At 46.2% G+C, this 21,829-nt stretch overlaps 1 protein-coding gene across 1 annotated transcript in view; it reads left to right on the top strand.

Annotated features, from left to right (window-relative positions):
- The first annotated feature begins 1,312 nt into the window (after nucleotides 1-1,312).
- Nucleotides 1,313-21,829, top strand: part of XDH (xanthine dehydrogenase) — a 53,007-nt gene continuing 32,490 nt past the window's right edge. Inside the window, exons 1-10 of the mRNA XM_009910570.2 lie at nucleotides 1,313-1,594; nucleotides 7,628-7,685; nucleotides 11,362-11,458; nucleotides 13,148-13,256; nucleotides 14,007-14,133; nucleotides 15,346-15,407; nucleotides 17,607-17,675; nucleotides 18,100-18,186; nucleotides 20,134-20,275; nucleotides 21,091-21,183. Of these exons, the coding sequence (XP_009908872.2) occupies nucleotides 1,541-1,594; nucleotides 7,628-7,685; nucleotides 11,362-11,458; nucleotides 13,148-13,256; nucleotides 14,007-14,133; nucleotides 15,346-15,407; nucleotides 17,607-17,675; nucleotides 18,100-18,186; nucleotides 20,134-20,275; nucleotides 21,091-21,183 (898 nt within the window). The 5' untranslated portion in view covers nucleotides 1,313-1,540. The remainder of the gene's footprint in view (nucleotides 1,595-7,627; nucleotides 7,686-11,361; nucleotides 11,459-13,147; nucleotides 13,257-14,006; nucleotides 14,134-15,345; nucleotides 15,408-17,606; nucleotides 17,676-18,099; nucleotides 18,187-20,133; nucleotides 20,276-21,090; nucleotides 21,184-21,829) is intronic.

The following is a 21,829-nucleotide window of genomic DNA, read 5'->3' as shown; positions in this document are numbered from 1 at the left end:
TTGCTCATGAAACTGACAAGTGTCCTATCTAGGGGTCTGCAGACAATTCTGTGGCAACTCTGGAAGGAAAACAGGAAGGCTAAAACAGTGCAAAATACATGACTGTGTAATGGAGAAACCAGAAGAAACCACCACCAAGGAAATGGAAGACAAAGCCTTCAAAGAATTGGTTTTCCTCTGTGTTTCACTGGCATATTGCACCTATGATCCAGGATGTGAGGATTCAGCTAAAATAGGTAAGCCTGAATGTTTTAAGAACCCAGTGAAACCATTGTGATCCTAGCCCAGCAGCTCTTTTGAGCTGCTAGGCATCCACATAGAATTTGTATGCTCAGTAAGTCATTCTGACATCTGATTTTTAAAGGGGATTGAAGTAAAATGTTAATTCCATTTCCATTTAAGAACCCAGAAAACTCTTTAAAAGGGCTGTTCAGTCTGGAGAAGAGAAGGCTCTGAGGAGACATAAGTGTGGCCTTCCAGTATCTGAAGGGGGCCTACAAGAAAGCTGGGGAGGGACTTTTGAGAGTGTCAGGGCAGGATAGGACTGGGGGGGGATGGAGCAAAACTAGAAGTGGGGAGATTCAGATTGGATGTGAGGAAGAAGTTGTTCCCCATGAGGGTGGTGAGAGCCTGGCACAGGTTGCCCAGGGAGGTGGTGGAAGCCTCCTGCCCAGAGGTGTTTGCAGCCAGGCTGGATGTGGCTGTGAGCAACCTGCTGTAGTGTGAGGTGTCCCTGCCCATGGCAGGGGGTTGGGACTGGCTGAGCCTTGAGGTCCCTTCCAGCCCTGACAATCCTGTGATTGTATGACATCTGAAGTCAGTGTGGAGATATAAATCACACTCCTGAACCGAGTGTCGGTTCTGTGGAACTGCTTTGATCTGGGCAAATACACATCTCTTTAAATTATGTCCTGGAAGGTAGAAGGTGCTGTAAGGAAAAAAAAACCAAAAGAAAAGAGTAGTGAAATATTGCTGCTGTTAGTCAGCTAGCTGATGTGCATGGATGGAAGAAGATTGGAGTAAACAGGTGGTATCCTCCTAGACCTCTGTGTAGGGAATGCCACGTGGATGGCTCTGCACAGAGCAAGGGAAACGTAGCTCTTCCATGTCAACATTAGGTGAGGGACAGTTGGGAGAACCTCTCCTCCCCTGGAGTTTGCTCTGGATTGCAAAACACTGTGAATTCCTGGCAGCCCTGGTGGTGGCACACTCCGGGTGCCCTGAGCCTGGCAGTGGGAAATGCAGCTGAGTTCTGATCTGTCACTGTATAAAAGGGGGCGGGCCGCTTCTGCTGTCCCAGCTCCCTTTCTGTCACGACTGCTGCTGCAGAAGCACCAACCAAAGGCAGCTGTCACGCCTCTTCCTTGTCTCTTATATAATATAGGGTTGCACAGGGCGCTGATGCAGAAACAAAGTCAGTCTTGAGGGAGACTCCTATTTCTTGTCCTATCGCTGGTGCTCCCTTGGCTGAGGGGTGTAGGGCTGCTCTTGAGAGGGTGATCAGTGGCCCTGTTGGAGTGACCTGTGGGAGGTGTGCAGGATGGCTCCCAATGAGACGAGGGATGAATTGATTTTTTTTGTGAATGGTAAAAAGGTAAGGAAGATTCCAGCTTTCTGTCCAGCTTGCTCCTGGATTGTGGTTTGATTACTTCTTTTTCAGTCTTTTTCCTCCTCTGGAGTTTTCTAATTGCCTTGACTTTTAAATATTAAGTTGCGAGGGCTGTTTATTTGCTTTTGCTCTTCTTTGACTTTACCTTGTGAATTATTCCCAGGGAGGTGGCGGAGTCACCATCACTGGAAGTGTTTTAAAAGAGCCTGGGTGCGGCACTTGGTGCCATGGTTTAGTTGATTAGGTGGTATTGAATAATAGGTTGGACTCGATGATCTCTGAGGTCTTTTCCAACCTGGTCAATTCTGTATTCAAAGAGTGACACAACTACAGCATGCCCCTTTTGCATTTTAGATTTGTCAGCAATGATTTACTGCAGTTCTGACATAACTGCCCTTAAATGAAGATGCACTGACTTAAGTGCAGGCATTGCTACTAGGAATAACGTCAGTCAACTAAGTCGCTCTGACATTTGATTTTTTAAAGGGGACTGAAGTGAAATGTTCATTCCTTTCCCATTTAAGAAGCTAGAAAACACTTTAAAATCTGAGCCCACCAACTGATTCTCTTTCCCAGAGCAGGTGCTGGGAAGTGGTTGTCTCACAGGAGGCTTGCACATGTGGGACACCTTTGAATACTTTGTCCCAGAGTCCCCTTTGTCAGTTTGGACTACCCTTGATGCTTCAAAAGCTTTTCAAGTCAAGGCTGCCTCAGTTTTGGATTGAGTAGCAAGTTGGTTCTGTTTCTGAGCTCAGCTCAATGCTAATCTTGCCTCACCACCTCCCCCTTGCTGAGATGCTCAGGCAGGGAAGTTTGTGCCAAAGGAGCTTGCAGCTGGGAAAGCTGAGGAGGAGAGTGGGTTTCATATCCACTGTGTACTGTGCAGCTGAGGCTTTTTTGGGCCTTCCCTGTACACTGCTCAGGGGTAAATAATAGGCAGCACTAACTTTGGGATGGAGAATTCCTTTTTTTAACCCCCTGAGGGACTGCAGAATATTAGCTGATTAAAGAGCTCCATGCCCTGCCCTATAGACTGGCACAGGAGTACCATCAGTTTTGCTTTTGTTGCTCTTTCCTGCTAATTTATCCAAGTCTAAATGTGGATAAGATTCTTGCTTCAGTTAGGGTGTTTTACTTAGGAATTTGGATCCCAAACTGGATTGGAATTTGAAGTTTCCGAGGTGCTAGAGCATTTGATGTCAAAATTTTCTCAACCAATAGCTAGGTGAAGAATGAAATTTATCTGGAATGGGTTATAAATCAGTCAAGGAACTCTTGAATGTATTACTGACATAGAACCCAACCCTAGTTCTGAAGTTTTATGAAGACAGATGACAATGAAAACTTTTCTGACACAGATCAGTAATGGTTCATATGTCAGCTTTAATTGACATACACAGCCATCCATTGTTTCTAAATGGAGGTGAAAACTTGAAGCTCCTAGTTAATCATGACTAGCTAGTTGAATCTGGTAACTGAGATTGTGAAGAAGAGGCACAGGATGACCTGTGAGCAGCATCTGATTAATTTTTCTGCTATGATGGGCAAAGGTGGTATATCATTAACTTGTCTTCTTGCTCTGTGAAGGCTCTAGAGACTTCAAACCCTTCTTCTGAGAACCTCAATCTTTGGAGGGTGACCTGGGAGCTTTTTGCAGGAGGAGGTTGGCACAAACATCTTGGGCAATCCAGACCTTGATACAGGCCAAGGCCATGGCCAAGAGTACAGTTTTGCTTTCTTTTTCTGCTGTGCTCTTATTAAAGAATTGCAGTTCTGGTGCCAGAGTGGCTAAGGTTCAGAACCAATATGCTACTCATAGTAGGTATGAAGAATTAATAAATAAATTTCTCTCTGTGTTTTCAGCTGGTGCTGCAGCACTGGTTGGTGCTTAGGTGTTACAGGAGCCTTGTTCTGTGTGAATCATTAGTAAAGCCCTTTCTGGAGGAGATTCTTGGCTAACACAGCCAAATGTGTAGTAGCCAAAGCAAAGGAGAATAGCCTGAGCAGCACAGAACTGGTTTGTATATGCATGTGGAGTGAGGCACAGGAGAGAAAGAGCAGCCTAGGCTCTGAAGGCTAACAGCAGAAAGCAACCAGATCCTTTTGTATCTGCTGTCTGCTCTTGTGATATCCTGGAGCTAAGGAATGTGCTGTGAATGGCATTGCCCTTGGGGCATTTCAGCAGTTTTTATAGCACTGCAGTTCCTGCTTACAAAGGGCACGTCTCAGAGGTGAGCTGCTGCACGTGTGAAGGGCTTTGTCATGGTGTGATGTTGGCAGCTGCGGGCTAAAAGAAGCACACCAGGCTGGATGTGGCTGTGAGCAACCTGCTGCGGTGTGAGGCGTCCCTGGCCATGGCAGGGGGGTTGGAACTGGATGATCCTTGAGGTCCCTTCCAACCCTGACAATTCTGTGATTCTATGTTGAATGCAGCTAATGGTACCAACTCATTCCACCTGTCAAGGCTATCACAGCATCTGTCTCTGCTGGCTCATGGAACCAGCAGTGCTAGCAAAGAAGCAGGTTCCACTTGATCAGAACAGAGAGGGCTTCCTGGATTGTATGCAACCCAGAGCTTTTTTTCTTTTCTTTTCTTTCTCTTTCTTCTCTTTCTCTTTCTTCTCTTTCTCTTTCTTCTCTTTCTCTTTCTTCTCTTTCTCTTTCTTCTCTTTCTCTTTCTCCTTTTCCTATTTCTCTTTTTGGGTGTGCTGCCAAAGTGGCTTGAGTTACACTCCCACCAAATCACAGAATCATAGACCCCAAGGACCATCTAATTCCAACCCCCCTGCCATGGCCAGGGACACCTCACACTACAGCAGGTTGCTCAGATGTGCTGATGTGCCTGTCAGTATGATATTTGCTTTTAAAAAACCCCAAATGCCCCAGTAACAGAGCAAAAAGGAAATATTTCCTTAATGGTGATATACAGTTAGGCTGATGCTACTCATTGAAGGCAGTGGATAGGATTCAGTTTCCTCCTGCACAAAAACACTGAGAGAGGGGGTGGCAAGAATTGTTTTGATGGGTAAGATACTGAGATATTGAGCTGTGAATCATATTGTTCTGGGCATCAGACAAGAGAGGATGTTATCCCCACCCACGGGGTTGTAAAATATTTGAAGAACAAATCACCACAGGTGACTGCAAGAGGCCACTGGAGGAATGACATTTTGGAGAACAAAACCAGATCAATGACAGAGAACAAAAGGCAGGAGCAGGGAAAAGTTCTTCTGCTGTGGCCAGCACTTTCAAGACCCATCTGGATGTGCTCCTGTGTGACTTGTGCTAGATTCTGTGGTCCTGCTCTGGCAGTGAGGTTGAACTCTATGTCCTCCAGAGGTCCCTTCCAATCCCTGACATCCTGTGGTCCTGTAATCTGAATGCAAAGAAACATCTCCTTAATCTCTGATGCATGAGATTTGCTTTAACCCAGAACATCCTCCAAACTCTTACCCCTTATCTCCCTCTCATCCCAAGTCTCTGCAAGCCCTGAAGATACACAGCTACAGCGGAGGCATTTGAAGTGCCTCCAGTAGGAACTGGGCATGGTGGTTTGAGCAGGGTAAGAGTGTGGTTTGTGCAGGACATGTTCTACTATGTAGTGGGATCCACTTTCTTATAAAGTTGAGCAAAGGATTGACTTTGGGGCTCAACAGAGCCCCAGTGTGTGGAGCTGAGTGGCTAAATGCTTTGCTGAATCAAAGCTGAGGCCTGTGTTTTCTTTCTAACTTCTTGAAAAGAAGCCCTTGTGCCAGATGATTAATTTGAGCACATAGTGGAGTGCTTCTTGGATGCTTGCAAGAAAACTTCTTGAGACATTTTCTTTGATCTAAGCAAAGAATAATTCAAATAGTCTTTAACTGTCTGGAAAACTGTCTTGAAGCGTTTTCTGCGCCTGGCTATCTTAGAAGCTGCTTTGGAAGAGTTTGCAATGTCCATTGGCATAGTCCTGAGAAAGAAACTCAGCTTGACAATTTCAGTATGAGTTCAGAGTTCACAGAGTCACAGAATCATAGACTGTTGGGGGTTGGAAGTGATCTCAAAAGATCATCCAGCACAACACCCCCTGCCAGAGCAGGATCACCCACAGCAGATCACACAGGAACACATCCAGGTGGGTTTTGAATATCTCCAGAGGAGGAGACTCCACAACCTCTCTGGGCAGCTTGCTCCAGGGCTCTGTCACCCTCACAGGAAAGAAGGTTTTTTTTTCTCCTGTTGAGATGGAATTTCCTGTGATTAAGTTTATGTCCATAACCCTTTGCCTTGCCACTGGGTGTCACTGAAAACAGCCTGGTTCCATCCTCCTGACAGCCACCCTGTGGATATTTGTAGACTCTCAGCCTTCTCTTCTCCAGACTAATCAGCCCCAGGTCTCTTAGCCTTTCCTGGTAAGAGAGGTGCTTCAGTGTCTCAACCATCCTCATAGCTCCCTGCTCAACTCTCCCAAGCAGTTCCCCATCCCTCTTCAACTGGGGAGCCCAGAGCTGTACATAATATTCCAGATGTGATCTAACTAGGGCTGAGTAGAGGGGGAGGAGGACCCCCAGTGCAGGAATGAGACATGCAAAACATGACCAGTGGTGTTTTGCAGCAGCAGCTTTATTGGACAGCTCTAAAAACAAGGTCTCAAAGAGGAAGCATGAACCTTGCCTGTTTAGAATAACCTCATCACGTGTCAAAGGCATAAACCAGAAGCAGTGCAGATGTTGTAAAGGTTTCTTATCAGTAAGAAAAAAAGTCTCACCTAAATGGCCTCTCTTTCAGTTTGCCCTTCAAACTAGGAGGGATTAATTTAAGTAAACTATAACTACTGTACTTAGGACTCGCACACTGTAAGAGCCAGAAGCTCAGGATTCCATTCTGGCACACAGTGAGCTTGGAGCAGTTTCTTGGTGCTCAATTAATAACAGGAAATCGAAAGACAAGCTCTGCAGCCTTCAGGAGGCGAGTGCAGAACTTTGGTTTCTGACCATGGGGCAGAGGTTGAAGTAGAGTCTGATTTTATGTCTAATAGATAACTGCTAAGAGTGTTTTTCACTGACTCACAATGTGAAGAGAAAAAAAATCTCCCCTGGTTGGCATTTCCCATTGCCACATTTAGGACAGCTACTAATTGAACACTGGCTGATTTAATGCTAGCAGGGAGGGACAAGAAACTTCAAGGTAATGACTGGAGCTTGCAGGCTGTCTTGCAGCATCTGTGTTGGTCACATTAGGGTTTCCACTGTTGGCTTTTTTGTCCTCTGGAAGGTCTGTCCCTGATGCTGTTTCTGTCATCCTGCCCATAGCAGGGAGGGTTGGAACTGGGTGATCCTTGAGGTCTCTTCCAACCCTGACAATTCTATGGTTCTGTGACTACCTGCTCATTTTCTTTTGTTCTAGTTGTAAGAAGGGAGAAGGGGCAGAAGTAAGCTGTGTATGGTCAGTAAAGATGAGATGCAGCTTGGGAAGCTGTCAGGAGTTCAAAATTTGGATACACAAGACAGTTCTTCCTCTGCTCAGCACTAATTCTGCTTGGTATTTGTTTTATTTTGTTTTATTTTACTTTACTGTATTTTACTTTATTTTACTTTATTTCTTTTCCTTTATTTAATTTTATTTTACCTTATTTTATTGTACTTTATTTTCCTTTATTTTATTTCCTTTTACTTTTTTCTTAAATTTAATTTTCATGTTTGCCTCACTGTGCTGTATCTGAAAACCCCTGACTTATGTAATGCGTCTACTTCTATTTCTGCCACAATACATTCAAGTAAATCATGGAATCACAGAATGTTCTGGGTTGGAAGGGACCTCCAAAGGTCACCTAGTCCAATCCCCTCTGCAGTCAGCAGGGACATCCTCAACTAGATCAGGCTGTGTCTGGATACGTGACCAGCATTGTTGAACCTAGCACGGGGCGTTAACCACTGCTGCTGCTTCCTGCTTGGGAAAAGAATTTGCAGAAAGAGTAAACTTTCTCCTTCCACTGTGTGTTGTAAAGCACTCTGTAACAATACCTGTCCCTTCTTGCAGGTTGTGGAAAAAAATGTGGATCCAGAGACAACTCTGCTAACCTATCTCCGGAGAAAACGTATCCAGAAGAATGTCAGAAGAAACTGCAGAAGGCTTCAAATGCCTGCAGCATTTCAGAATTGCTTACTGTTCTGTCTGCCACTTGAGTGCTAGGCAGAGTTTGTGCACAGTGTGTAAGAGGGTAGTGCCCTGCATGGTCTGGTGTCACAGAATCACAGAGTGTTAGTGGTTGGAAGGGACCACTAGAAATCCTCTTGTCCAACCTCGCTGCCAGAGCAGGATCATAGAAGCATAGAATTGTCAGGGTTGGAAAGGACCTCAAGGATCATCCAGTTCCAACCCCCTGCCATGGGCAGGGACACCTCACACTACAGCAGGTTGCTCACAGCCACATCCAGCCTGGGGTTCAAACCCTCCAGGATCACCTAGAGCTGGTCACACAGGAATGCATCCTGGCAGGTTTTGAAAGTCTCCAGAGAAGGAGACTCCACAACCTCCCTGGGCAGCCTGTTCCAGGACTCTGGCATCCTCACAGTGAAAAAGTGGTCGCAGCTGTTTGTCTAAGCTTAAGCAGCAGCAAATTTTGAATAATAAACTTTAAACAAATCAACTTTAAATAATTCATTAATACTTTAAAGAGGAAAATGCTTGGAATTACTAGAATCATAGGATGGCTTAGGTTGGAAGGGACCTTAGACATCATAAGACAGAAAAAGCAATACTGAGGTGACAATAAAATTTAAGTAAATTTGTGTGTGTTCCACACAACCTGCAAAGAATTTTCGGGCCAAAACTCTCCAGCCACTGGAGCTACTTGATGTACAATAATTTGGATAGTTAATATCCAATAACTTGATGATCCTGTGGTTCATTTATCATATGACAGAGGGATGCAAACTCAAGAGGCAGGGTTGCCACCACACACTGTGGGCATGTTTACATGAGCACATGCAAGCAGTCACGTTTCACTCCTGTTGGAAACTGGTCACCACATGAGTCAGATGAGTTTCAGGAGGTGGATAGCTATTACTGTGATGCCCAGGCTGGCTCTGCCAGGTCTGGCTTGGTAGGTGGTGTCATTCCCTGTTTTCTGAGTTCTGTCTGGCCAGGTGGGTGTGTATTGTGGTAGTTTTAGGCTATGCCTTTAAAATTTTTCTCAGATCTTGAACAGAAAAGTAGTAAAATGTAAATAAATTGCTATTGGGTGTAAAAAGGAAATAAAGATAATTCTAAGCAGTCCCCTTGGAGAGAGATCTACCATAAGATTGGTTGTACCAAAACAATTTTTATTTCTTGCTTCTCGGCTCTGGAGAGATACTAACTTGCTTCTGCTTGACCTTGGCTGCACTGTTTTGGTTAAGTCTAACAGCAACTTTCCCTGCCTACCCAGACCCCCTGTACAAAAGGGAGAAGATCTGTTCAAGATCTGTGGAAAATTTTAAAGGCATAGCCTTAAACTACCACAGTACCTTTGCCAGACTGTTCACATCCCTGTTGATGTATTCCTTAAAAAGAATGGTGCACACTTATTTCACCATGCTACCATCTTCTGTCTGACATTGTTGACCTAATTGTGGCCTTCCAGTATCTGAAGGGGGCCTACAAGAAAGCTGGGGAGGGACCTTTTAGGGTGTCAGTGAGTGATAGGACTGGGGAGATTCAGATTGGATGTCAGGAAGAAGTTGTTCCCCATGAGGGTGGTGAGAGACTGACACAGGTTGCCCAGGGAAGTGGTGGAAGCCTCCTGCCTGGAGGTGTTTGCAGCCAGGCTGGATGTGGCTGTGAGCAACCTGCTGCAGTGTGAGGTGTCCCTGCCCATGGCAGAGGGGTTGGGACTGGATGATCCTTGAGGTCCTTTCCAGCCCTGACAATTCTGTGATTGTATGACATCTGAAGTCAGTGTGGAGATATAAATCACACTCCTTCTTCAGTATGAGAGTGGTTGGTGAGACTCTGGAACAGGCTGCCCAGGGAGGTTGTGGATGCCTTCTTCCTGGGGGTGTTCAAGGGCAGGTTGGATGAGGCCTTAAGCCACCTGGGTTGGTGGAAGGTGTCCCTGCCCACGGCTGGGAGGTTGGAGTAGGGTGATCTCCGAGGTCCCTTCCAACCTGAGCCATTCTGTGACTCTGTGACTCCTCTTTGGGGTTTCCAGCAGAACTATCACCAGCCTTACTTTGCCTGACTGTTCCTTGGGTGGCTGATGTTCAAGAGGGAAGATAAGTGGCATGACTTTTGTGCCCACATTCACACCTCACCTCTAGAGCCCTTTTGTGCTGTAGCTTATTAATACCTGAAGCAATAGCTTTGTAAAGAGGTAATGTGAGCTCTTCCAAACCTTCTGATCTTCTACAAAAACATTCTGGTGAAGTTTTTTGTATTTATCTGGTTAAGGTCAGACAAATACTTTGAGAAACGTGTGTTGGTTTGGGGTTTTCTTTGAGGCAGATTAAGACTGCTGTCAAGAGAAACCTTGGATGGCATAAGAAAGCTGTATCTTTGTGGAAGCATGCATGTGGTTCTGGGAGAAATAAGCATGGTGGTTAGGTGCATGATTTGGTGGTGGACTTGGTAGAGTTAGGTTTATGATTGCACTAGATGACCTTAAAGGTCTTTTCCAGACTAAAGGATTCCATGATTTCCACAATTCTGTGAAAATAGTCAGTTCCAGAACCTTTGCAGTGAAGGCAAAGATGATTTGAGTTCCCTCTAGCATGATGCCTGTTCCTTTTCCTCACACCTAAGGTGATTACCTCAGCCTGGACATGTGCACATTGCCACTGAAAGCAGCTGTTCTCTTCCCAACAAGAGTCTCTCAGTGCTGGCTAATCCTCTTGACAATAAGTAGCAGTGGGTAATTGCCTACTAATGTGAGAAGGAATCTAATGGAGAAGTGGCTCAAGGAACTGTCTCCTGAAATCCCTTAGTAAACCAAAGGCTGTGATGCCTGCCTGTAAAGTACAGAGATGAGCTTTGCAACCTGTTTAGGCCAGTCCATACACCTGGTGAGTTCCCAAATGTCTGTGCAGTGGCTCTGTGCACCTCAGTTCTGGATCTCAGAGCCTCCCTCCTCTGGTTCTGTAGGAACTGGGATTCTGAGGAGTGTGCTTGGCTGGTTTTTGTCCTTGGCAATGAGGAAGCCATCATAAATGGGGCCCAGAAAGAAACTGAAGTGGCCTGACTCTGACTCTTGAGATGCAGGTAGTTTGTGAGCAGTTCAAATGTTATGTCCCATGGCAGTGGGAGTTAAACTAGTTGTAGCAATGCATGACTGCCCTGCCTGGGTGCCTTCTAGGTGGTGAGAATCACCAAGTGCAGGAAGAAACCAACCACCACTGGTAAGAGGTGCTGAAGGAGATGTCACAATGTGTCTCAGGGATGTGGCTGTGTGCCTGAACAGCTCCTGCTCAGCAGTTACTGAGTTCTTTGTCTCCCTTGTGTCATTTCCTTTTCTGAGTCTAATGGAAAGTGGGAATTGTTCAGAAATCTTTTGTTTATTCTGAGAGCCTGCTGGAATGTCGACTTGCCTCCTTATTAGGGCTTTTGAGTCATGATCTCAAAGCTTACATGCCAGCATATGAAACTTTGCTTATGTTAAATTAAGTTATTAAGCAGAAAAAAATAACCCTCAGTGCTCAGGTTTCCAGCAAGAACTTGTTGCAAAAGCTTGACTGACAGGTCTTGGAGCAGGCTTCTGCCCAAACTCTTTGTGTTTTCCTTGATTCTTGTTCTCTCAGTGGGCCTATGTGGGACAAAACTAGGCTGTGGAGAAGGTGGATGTGGTGCTTGCACTGTGATGATATCCAAGTACGATCCCTTTAGGAAGAAAATCCTGTATCCTTTGCAATCTGAACTCTTCAGCAGAGAAATGAAGTGGGGACAGATCCAGGTTCTTGACATTTCAGAGGTGGTACTATTAAAAGAAAAATGTTCTGTAATGTGTGTTTCTGCCAAAATGTGATTTTCCACGTGAACTCAGCAGCCTAACACAAGAAGGTGTTTTTCCCTACAGCATTGCACAGTGCTGCCAGGAAACTCCTTCTTCGTGCCCTGAACTATCTGCACTGACTTTAGCACTCAGATTATCTACCTTTTCCCAGCTCATAGAATCTTTCTCTTCCTCTCTTTCATTGTAATATGACTTCTTGCTGTGGTGAATCAAATGGTGATTACTGTGATAAAATCTTTATTGCTGTTCTACCACTACAAAAATCAGGTTTCTGTACACCAGCAGATATTAACTTTCTTTCTCTTGTAACCTTCAGAATTACTCTTATTCCCTGAGACATAAATGTTCCTCATGTTCCGTCTATAATTAATTGAGGACCGAAGCAGTGGAATCACCTGTACTTGGTCCTGGTGAGGCCACAGCCTGAGTTCTGTGTTCAGTTCTGGGCACCACAGGGTAAGAAAGACATTGAGGTGTTGGAGGGTGTCCAGAGAAGAGCAATGAGGCTAGTGAGGGGTCTGGAGGACATGGCTATGAGGAGTGGTTGAGGGAGCTGGGGCTGTTAAGAAGAGAAGGCTGAGGGGAGACCTCATTACGCTCTGCAACTACCTGAAAGGAGGTTGCAGTGAGGCTGGTGTTGGTCTCTTCTCCCAGGTAACTAGTGGTGGGACAAGAGGAAATGGGGTTTTGTTGTGCTAGAGGGAGGTTAGGTTGGATATTAGGATAATTTCTTTCCTGAAGGTGTTGTAACAGGCTGCTCAGGGAGGTGGTGGAGTCACCGTCCCTGGAGGTGTTCAAGAAGCTGTAGATGTGGCCCTTCAGGATATTGTTTACTGGTTGTGGTAGTTGGGTTACGTTTGGACTCAATGATCTTAAAGGTCTTCTTCAGACTTAATGATTCTATAATTCCATGATTCTATGAAAAAGGGGAATGGGGAGGGATAATGAGGCAGAGGGACAGGCCCCATTTCTGTGCTGTGAGGAGTGGAAAGCTCTGAAATCATGGATATATTTGGAATAATACTTGGGAGATACGTTAACTTGGCCTTAAACAGGGTATCTTTAGGGTCATTATTTTCTCTTGATATAGAGAAAATAGTCTAGTCTCTAGGCTAGTCTCTGTAAGAATTTTTGCAACACTGTTCTCTTTTGCCTTTAGCCTGGACTTTTCCCCTATGTGTAGCTGCTAGAGATGGTTTCCTGGGTAAAAGGCCAGGAGATCTAGGGTCTTTTGTAGGTGCAAGTGGGCCAGGCCACTGTCTAACATCTTGGTATTTGTAGCCTGCCTCTATAAATTGATTACATGGGTTCTACAGCTTAACATGCGATGAGGATGTGCAAAGTTGCTCTTTCTAGTCAAATGCTATAGTGCATACTCAATTTAAACTTCAAGTGAAGTTGAAGGGAAATTTGGCTGAGGAGGTGCTGTAGGATTTGACTTCAAACAAATCACATCTAAGTGCTCCTCTTGCATCCACTTGCTCCAGTTTCTGAATACTCTTCAGTCCTCCTGTTCCTCTCTTCATCTGTCAATCAGCCCTGCCAAATGAAATGACCTTAATTTGTTATTTTAGCCACCATACTGCCAATGCCTGCCTCTTCCCTGTCTGTGCCCTGCATCATGTAGCTGTGACTACTGTGGAAGGCATAGGAAACACAAAATCCAGGCTGCACCCAGCCCAGGTAAGCTATGAATGCTGCCAACTTGAAACCTTTGTCCATATTTTCTTCTTGAGGAAACCTGGGACCTTCATCATCATGTTAAAGCCAGGAGTTTGACTTTTTCACATGAGTGGCCTTTACATGCAGGAATGGCTAAGTGATAGAATCAATATCCTGGGTCAGTGCTGCAAGCTCTGCTATGCCCTGGCAAACTGACTGCTGGCTGGGTTGCTAATGCTTGTCTTCTAGGGCTACATGGCTGTATTTGGTCCATGTCCTGGACCAAATCCTGGGAACTGAAAAGGCTAATGTGTTGAAAGCCTCCTTGAGGTCTTTAGGACACTTCACACTAGATCAGGTTGCTCACAGCCACATCCAGCCTGGCCTTCAAAACCTCTAGGGATGAGGCTTCCACCACCTCCCTGGGCAACCTGTGCCAGTCTCTCATCACCCTCATGGGGAACAACTTCTTCCTCACATCCAATCTAAATCTCCACATTTCTAGTTTTGCTCCACCCCCCCACCCCCACCCCCAAGTCCTATCACTCCCTGACACCCTCAAAAGTCCCTCCCCAGCTTTCTTGTAGCCCCCTGCAGATGCTGGAAGGCCACAAATAGGTCTCCTCAGAGCCTCTCTTCTCCAGACTGAACAACCCCAACTCCCTCAGTCTGTCTCCATAGCAGAGCAGCTCCAGAGGGATTGCAGAAACAAGCACAATGATGAGCCCACCTTGATACTGTGAGCTGATGGATGTTGTTACTTTTTCTCAGGAGAGAATAGCAAAGAGCCATGGGTCTCAATGTGGCTTTTGCACTCCAGGCATTGTCATGTCCATGTACACATTGCTTCGGAACAAGCCTGAACCCAAGATGGAGGACATAGAAGATGCTTTCCAAGGTAATACTCTTAGACCTACTGAGATACAGTCTGTTCTCCTTTCATTACCTCTGTTTCACCAAATGGGATGGAGGTGCACCTTTGTTTGATGTATTTTGTTGAAGGTGGAAGTTAAGAAACTAATTTTTCCACTAGGAGAATGGCCAGGCTCTATGATATGAACAAAAATGGCCTCTGGAAACCCTCAGTGAAGCAGGGGCAAGTACCTTCAATCTTAGATCAGGATCCCACTAAGCTTAACACAGAACAAGTGGCCCGTTCCTGGGGGTCTTGCATGAGCCTCCACATCTCTTTGTTTATTCATTGCTGTCACAAGATCTTGCAGAGGTTACAAAGAGCATCTAAGTGAAGGACCAAGAGAGTTGAAGTGGGGCAAAATACAGCTGAAGAAATCATCTGTTGCTATTGCTGAGGTTAGAGCTGTTACCATGCTTCTGGCAGTGACTTGAGAGAAAAGCACATACAGAATCACAGGATCACAGAATTGTCAGGGTTGGAAGGGACCTCAAGGCTCAGCCAGTTCCAACTCCCCTGCCATGGCCAGGGACACCTCACACTGCAGCAGGTTGCTCACAGCCACCTCCAGCCTGTCTGCAAACACCTCCAAGGATGAGGCTTCCACCACCTCCCTGGGCAATCTGTGCCAGGCTCTCACCACCCTCATGGGGAACAACTTCTTCCTAACATCCAATCTGAATCTCCCCACTTCTAGTTTTGCTCCATCCCCCCCAGTCCTGTCCCTCCCTGACACCCTCAAAAGTCCCTCCCCAGCTTTCTTGTAGCCCCCTTCAGATGCTGGAAGGCCACAATTAGGTCTCCTTGGCCTCCAAGAACACAACCTCTTTGTAACTCAGGAGCGTGTACTGATTAGACTTCCACAGCTGAAGTAAGTGAGTGCTGAACAAGGCAGGTTTTGTTTGGTTGGTTTTGTTTCATTTTGGGGGTGTTGCTTGTGTTTTGTGGTTGTTTTGTTGCTGTTGTTGTTTTTCCCTCCTAAAGTAAATTCAATTTCACATTTCTACAAAAAGTGATGGTAGAGTTGTTGCAAGATCACTAATGGAATTTTCCTTGTGCCAGGGTTTTGGTTTTTTTCCCAGTAGTTTTATCTAGATGTGACAAGCTTTGGGGAGAAACACTAAAATGTGCTCAAAGAAGAGAAGTTTGCAGGCAAATGGCACTAAATTTTTACCCTTTTCCACTCTGGCAATGCAGGAAACTTGTGTCGGTGTACAGGGTACAGACCCATTCTGGAAGGATACAGGACATTCGCTACAGTAAGTGGCTTCAAATGGTGTTCAAAACAACCTGGAAAGCTGACTGGTTTTTCCCTCTGATATTGAAGCACCTTATGAGCTGAAATGGGCAGGAAGGAACATGCTGCAACCGGTCAGCTCCAACCTGGCCATCACACTGCAGGATACTGCCTTCCATTAGCAAGGGAAACACCTACTTGCTTGCCACGTCCTGTCTCCTCTTTCAGCTTTGGATACAATAAGTGGGGGGTCTGTTTCTCTCAAAAAGGCAGACAACCCTGACTGACTTCCTTGGAATCTGCAGGTGTTTCTCAGAATGGTTTTTGTCCCTGAGAGGACTCAAATTGTTGTGGCAGAGTAGCCAATGATACTGGATGCTGTCGTGATGGTGGGAGGGAAAATAGCATGGTAGGCTAGATTTTCAAACCTATCACCTCAAATCTGCAATAGAGTGTTAGTTTGGATGTTATTCACCTCTCTGGCCCTACCATAGAATCACAGAATCATTCAGGTTGGAAAAGACCCTCAGAATCACCAAGTCCAGCCATTGACCCTACTCTACATGGTCACCCCTAAACCATAGCCCCAAGTACCACACCCAAACCACCTTTAAACACATCCAGGCTTGGGGATTCCATCACCTCCCTGGGCAGCACATTCCAATGCCTGACCTCTCTTGCTGGGAAAAAATGTTTCCTGATGTTCAGTCCAAACCTACCTAGTCCCAGCTTGAGGCCATTCCCTCTTGTTCTGTCACTAATGACCTGTGAGAAGAGACAAGCACCAACCTCCACAAGGTCCTGAAAGGTAGTTATAGGAAGCAATGAGGTCTCCCCTCAGCTTCCTCTTCTTCCAACTAACCATCCCCAGCTCCTTCAGTTGCTCTTCATCAGATTTATTCTCCAGGCCCTTCACAGCTTCCTTGCCCTCCTCTGCCCTGGCTCCAGCACCTCAATGTCTCTCTTGTGTTGGGGTATCAAAACTGGACATGATACTCGAGGTGTGGCCTCACCAGTGCAGAGTACAGGAGGACAAACACCTCCCTGGTGCATCTACTTAGAACCACCTGAGGTGGTTCGGATGTCAGTATCTTGGAAAGCACTGCAGCTGCCTATGTCCTGGTTAGCATGGTCCACCACCACCACACATGTTCTCCTTCTGAATCTGGGAGGTACAAGAGGGAGGGGACAGGCTCTGCTCACTTGCACCCTGGCATAGGCCAAGGGGCAATGGATGGAAACTCCAGCACAGGAGGTTCCAGCTCAGCATGAGGAGGAACTTCTGCCCTGGGAGGGTCCCAGAGCCCTGGAGCAGGCTGCCCGGAGAGGTTGTGGAGTCTCCTTCTGCGGAGCCTTTCCAGCCCCATCTGGATGTGTTCCTGTGTGCCCTGTGCTGGATTCTATGCTCCTGCTCTGGCAAGGGGGTTGGACTTGAAGATCACTGGAGGTTTTCAGGAGGAGACTTGATGGGGTGCTTGGTGCCGTGGGTTAGTTGTTTGGGTGGTGTTTGATTGGTTGATGGGTTGGATGCGGTGATCTTGAAGGCCTCTTCCAACCTGGTTTATTCTATGTATGTATTCTATGTATCTCTAGAGGTCCCTTCCAACCCCTTGCATCCTGTGAGCTGGTGGGCAATTTTATGACAGCTGTAAGCAATGTGTTACCAGGTCCTGGCACATTGAAGCAATCCATCTTTCTGTGAGAACAGACAGAAAGCTCAGTTAATTCCTCGCTCTTATCTTTCCCAAATTTTGCAGACCAATGACAAATGAGGTAACTTAATGAGCATCCCAATAAATTGTACAATTGGAACTTCTTGGGATATCTGGAGGGGGAAAAAGAGTTCATCACATTTCATGTACCAAGTGAGGTAAAAACAGTGCAAGGATAAAAACAAGGAGTTAAGGCATAAACTAATGTGAGTATAAAATGAATTTAAGGAAGAGAGAATATCATGAAATTCTTTGCCAGGAAATTCCAGTAGATTCCTGTGGATCCTTTGTTAGGAAGCATCCAGTGTTGCATAGAATACTCAGCAACTAAGAGTGCTTGGAGTTCCTTTGTCAAAGTACTTTATTAATGAAAAAATGTTAATGCAAATTTCTAGAATCAAGAGATTGAGAAAAGGTATGGGGGGGAGGGAGGGAAAAATATATCCTGTAAATGTTGGAATGTTCCAGTTTTGAGTAGAATAACAGAAGTGTGCATCCTTCTGCTTCAGAATGGGGGTTGCTGTGGAGGAAAAGCCAATGGTCCAGGCTGCTGCATGAATGGAATAGGAGACAGTGTGGTAAGGTGCCTCTGAAATACTAAGTTTTTCCCTCTGTTTCTGACGTTTTTAAGTCTTAGTGCTTTTAACTTAGCTGCATTTGTGCAACGCCAATTAGACTAATTTGTATTTTCTGCTGGTCTTACATCTGAAAAGGCTCTGTGATGTAATGTAATATGCCAATGTGAAAGAGATGTCGCTTTTGATTGGCAGAAACCTGTTAGTGTGTTCAGGGTTCAGGTTTCTGACCAACACACTTTAGGATCAGAAAAATATGTCTGAAGCACCTGGAATGATGAATCAGGTGGTGTCTTTTTACTGTCTGTCATTCTTTACTCTGTGAAACAGTGATAGGTATTTGACTGGAAAAAGGGAGGAGTTAAGGAAGGAGGTAGGGTTCTGTATGGATAACTTTCTTCTCTGCTTTGCATTTTCTCTGTCATAGACAATGTTGTCCTCCAGCTTGTTCAATTCCTCTGAGTTCCAGCCATTGGACCCTACACAGGAGCCAATTTTCCCACCAGAGTTAATGGTAAGTTCATGAAAAAACCACCCTCAATGTCATTCAGTTGTCCACTGGTTTCATTGTTCTGCATGGGGGTTGAGTTATTCTGTGTCTGTGCCCTATGGAAACGACAAAAGGTGCAAAAGGTGGCTGTTGAGAAAAGAAGATGCATGGGCATGAATTCTTTCCTGTTTGATAAAAGGGAAGGCTTCTAAGCCAGAGTGGCTTAAAAGACATGCAGTTCTTGCCCCAGCTGGCTGGTGTTCCAATGTCTCTCATCATACATGCTTGCCCTTGGGTTGCCTTCCATTCTGCTCACTGCCTATCCAGGGGTGGGGCAGTTGCTGACATCTATACTTCAATTTACTTCTTATACCTTGAGTACATGCAAGTCTGAGCTATTTGCCATGTGCCTCCCTGATAGTGTAGGAATAGAAGTAGGAGCTCTGGGATGTGGCTGAATATATGTTTCAACTAGATGACTTCCCAAAAGCACCAGCTTTTCTCCACTCAGTGTTGCAGGAGTAGAAGTTGGCTGGCTCACACTAACATCAAAAATTAGGTGAGATTAGTTTCTCTCAGGGGCAGTTTTTCACCTAAGCAAATGTGCCCAAGCCAGGAAAGGCAAAGTAAGGCTGGTGATAATTCTGCTGGAAACCCCAAAGAGGAGTCACAGAATGGCTCAGGTTGGAAGTAACCTCGGAGATCATCCTACTCCAACCTCCCAGCAGTGGGCAGGGACACCTTCCACCAACCCAGGTTGCTCAAGACCTCATCTAACTTGCCCTTGAACACTCCCAGGAAGAAGGTATCCACAACCTCCCTGGGCAGCCTGTTCCAGAGTCTCACCACTCTCATACTGAAGAAGAAGTGTGATTTATATCTCCACACTGACTTGAGATGTCATACAATCACAGGATTGTCAGGGCTGGAAGGGACCTCAAGGATCATCCAGCTCCAACCCCCCTGCCATGGGCAGGGACACCTCACACTGCAGCAGGTTGCTCACAGCCACATCCAGCCTGGCTGCAAACACCTCCAGGCAGGAGGCTTCCACCACCTCCCTGGGCAACCTGTGCCAGGCTCTCACCACCCTCATGGGGAAGAACTTCTTCCTAACATCCAATCTGAATCTCCCCATTTCTAGTTTTGCTCCATTCCCCCCAGTCCTATCCCTCCCTGACACCCTCAGAAGTCCCTCCCCAGCTTTCTTGAAGCCCCCTTCAGATCCTGGAAGGCCACAATTAGGTCTCCTGGGAGCCTTCTCTTCTCCAGATGGCAGAACCCCAACTCCCTCAGTCTGTCCTCATAGCAGAGCAGCTCCAGCCCTCTGCTCATCCTCATGGCCCTTCTTTGGACACCTTCCAGCACCTCCAGATCCTTCCTGTAAAAGGAGCTCCAGAACTGGAGGTGTTTACAGCCAGGCTGGATGTGGCTGTGAGCAACCTGCTGTAGTGTGAGGTGTCCCTGCCCCCCTGCAGGGGGGTTGGAACTACATCATCCTTGATGTCCCTTCCAGCCCTGACAATTCTATGACTCTATGTGGTGCCTGGGGATATGGTTTAGGGGTGAACCTTGTAGAGTAGGGTTCTCAGTTGGACTTGGTGATCCTGAGAGTCTTTTCTAACCTGAATGTTTCTGTGATTCTGTGAAAATAGCTGAAGCCAAAAGTATATGCCAGAATTTTGGTCAGCTAGAGCTTGCTGTTGGGGGTCTTGCTGGGGAGATGTGGCAGCAGGATGCACCTGGCACACATCAGGAGGGGAAGACTTTTGTCAGCATGACAAAGACTCTTGTCCCTTGTAGGAAAAGGATGGGGAACAGCTAACTGCCAACAACACTGTGGATATCACAGCCACCCTGTCAGTAGTTTGCCTGAGATGAAGCCTGGCCTGGCACAAGCCTGGTGGGGCATGTGAGCAGAAGCTGCTGGCTTGTGCAGGGTCTGAGCTCTCCCTGAATTCCCTTTTGCAGATGCAGAGCCAGGCGCAGCAGAAGCAGCTGTGCTTCAAAGGTGAGCGCGTGATGTGGATCCAGCCCACGACTCTCAAGGAACTGGTTGCTCTCAAATCCCAGCACCCCAATGCCAAGCTGGTTGTGGGGAACACAGAAGTGGGTAAGAGAAAGGAAGAGCTGACTCAGGCTAAGAGCAGCTGGAGAAGCTTTCCACGTATTTAGTGAGAACAATGCAAAAGTAAACTTTCTTTATGGCACTGCCCTTGTGTAGCTGTTTAACCCTCAAGACTCTGTGTTGGGAACAAATTTCCTTCTCAAGTAGATTCATCTCAGGGTGAATGTTTTTCCTTGTCCTTTGCTGCGTGGGGTAAAGAAAAACCCCAAAGACCATCTAGACCTTTGAGCTTTTCTGCTAGTTTTGTGGACTTTTGAGAAGAGGGCAGGGAGCAGCACAGAGTAAAATGTCCTGACACTCGAATGAATTCAGTTGTCAAACCTGCATTTGGAAAGATTTTTTCAGTGAGTAAACTCCCAAGACATAAATTCCGACTGGTTTCCTCCCCCCCAAATTATACACTTATGCAAACACAGGTGCTGAAGAAGAGAATTCAGATGTGCTTAGTCATTCTTTTATCCTGGACAATTGGTTCAGGAGCCAAACCCCCAAGGTTTGTGTGGATCATTGCATTCATTGTTCTTTCCCGAGGGATTATGTGCGGTAGCTAGGTTCCACAAGTACTAGCCACAGTGTGTTTAAGGTTATTGTAAGCCTAGAAAAGAGTGTCTAAAGCTTCCCTGTGAGGATTCTGGTGCTAGTGGAAAACAGCTGTTTGATATCTCTGGGACCTTTTTTAATCTATGTAAGAGAATGAACTGACTCTGCTCCACCAGACCTGCTGCCACTTCAGTGAGAAATAGGGAACTTGGGCTCTCTGTCACCTGTGTGCAACTGAAGGAGTCTTACTTTTCCTTAAGGTATTGAGATGAGGTTAAAGAACATGTTGTATCCAGTGATAATAGCACCAGCGTGGATCCCTGAGATGAATGCTGTGCAGCAAACTGAAACAGGTGAGCAAAAAGAGGCAGAATGCCTCTGGAGTGAGTGAGGACTCCATGGACAAGAAAGAGGTTATGAAGGAAACCTCCCAACTGAAAACTGATTTCTGTATGCATGCATGCCCCTCCCATCCAGGGAACTCAGTGAGTGATACAAAAAAAAATAATCATGGAATAACAGAATTCTTTTGGTTGGAAAAGACCTCTAAGATCATCAAGTCCAACCATCAGCCTAACACCACCATGGCCATTAAACCATGTCCCCAGAGTGTCATGTCCACATTCTATCACCTGATATTAGAGAGAAGAGCCCAACACCTGCCTCACTCCAACCTCCTTTCAGGGAGCTGTAGAGAGCAATGAGGTCTCCCCTCAGCCTCCTCCTCCCCAGACTAAGCAACCCCAGTTCCCTCAGCTGCTTCTCACCAGCTGTGTTCTCCAGACCCTTCCCCAGCTTTGTTGCCCTTCTCTGGACATGCTCCAGCCCCTCAATGTCCTTCTTGGAGTGAGGGGCCCAAAACTCACCAGAGCTGAGTACAGGGGCCCAATCCCTTCCTGGTGCTGCTGGCTACACCACTGTGGATCCAGGCCAGGATGCTGTTGGCCTTCTTGGCCACCTGAGCACATTGCTGGCTCAGGTTCAGCCAGCTTTCAACCA

Source organism: Dryobates pubescens, chromosome 2 (genome assembly GCF_014839835.1).
Source record: "Dryobates pubescens isolate bDryPub1 chromosome 2, bDryPub1.pri, whole genome shotgun sequence".
Lineage (NCBI taxonomy): Eukaryota > Metazoa > Chordata > Aves > Piciformes > Picidae > Dryobates > Dryobates pubescens.
The sequence above is the reverse complement of the archived record's forward strand: the minus strand, read 5'-3'. Positions and strand labels throughout refer to the sequence as shown.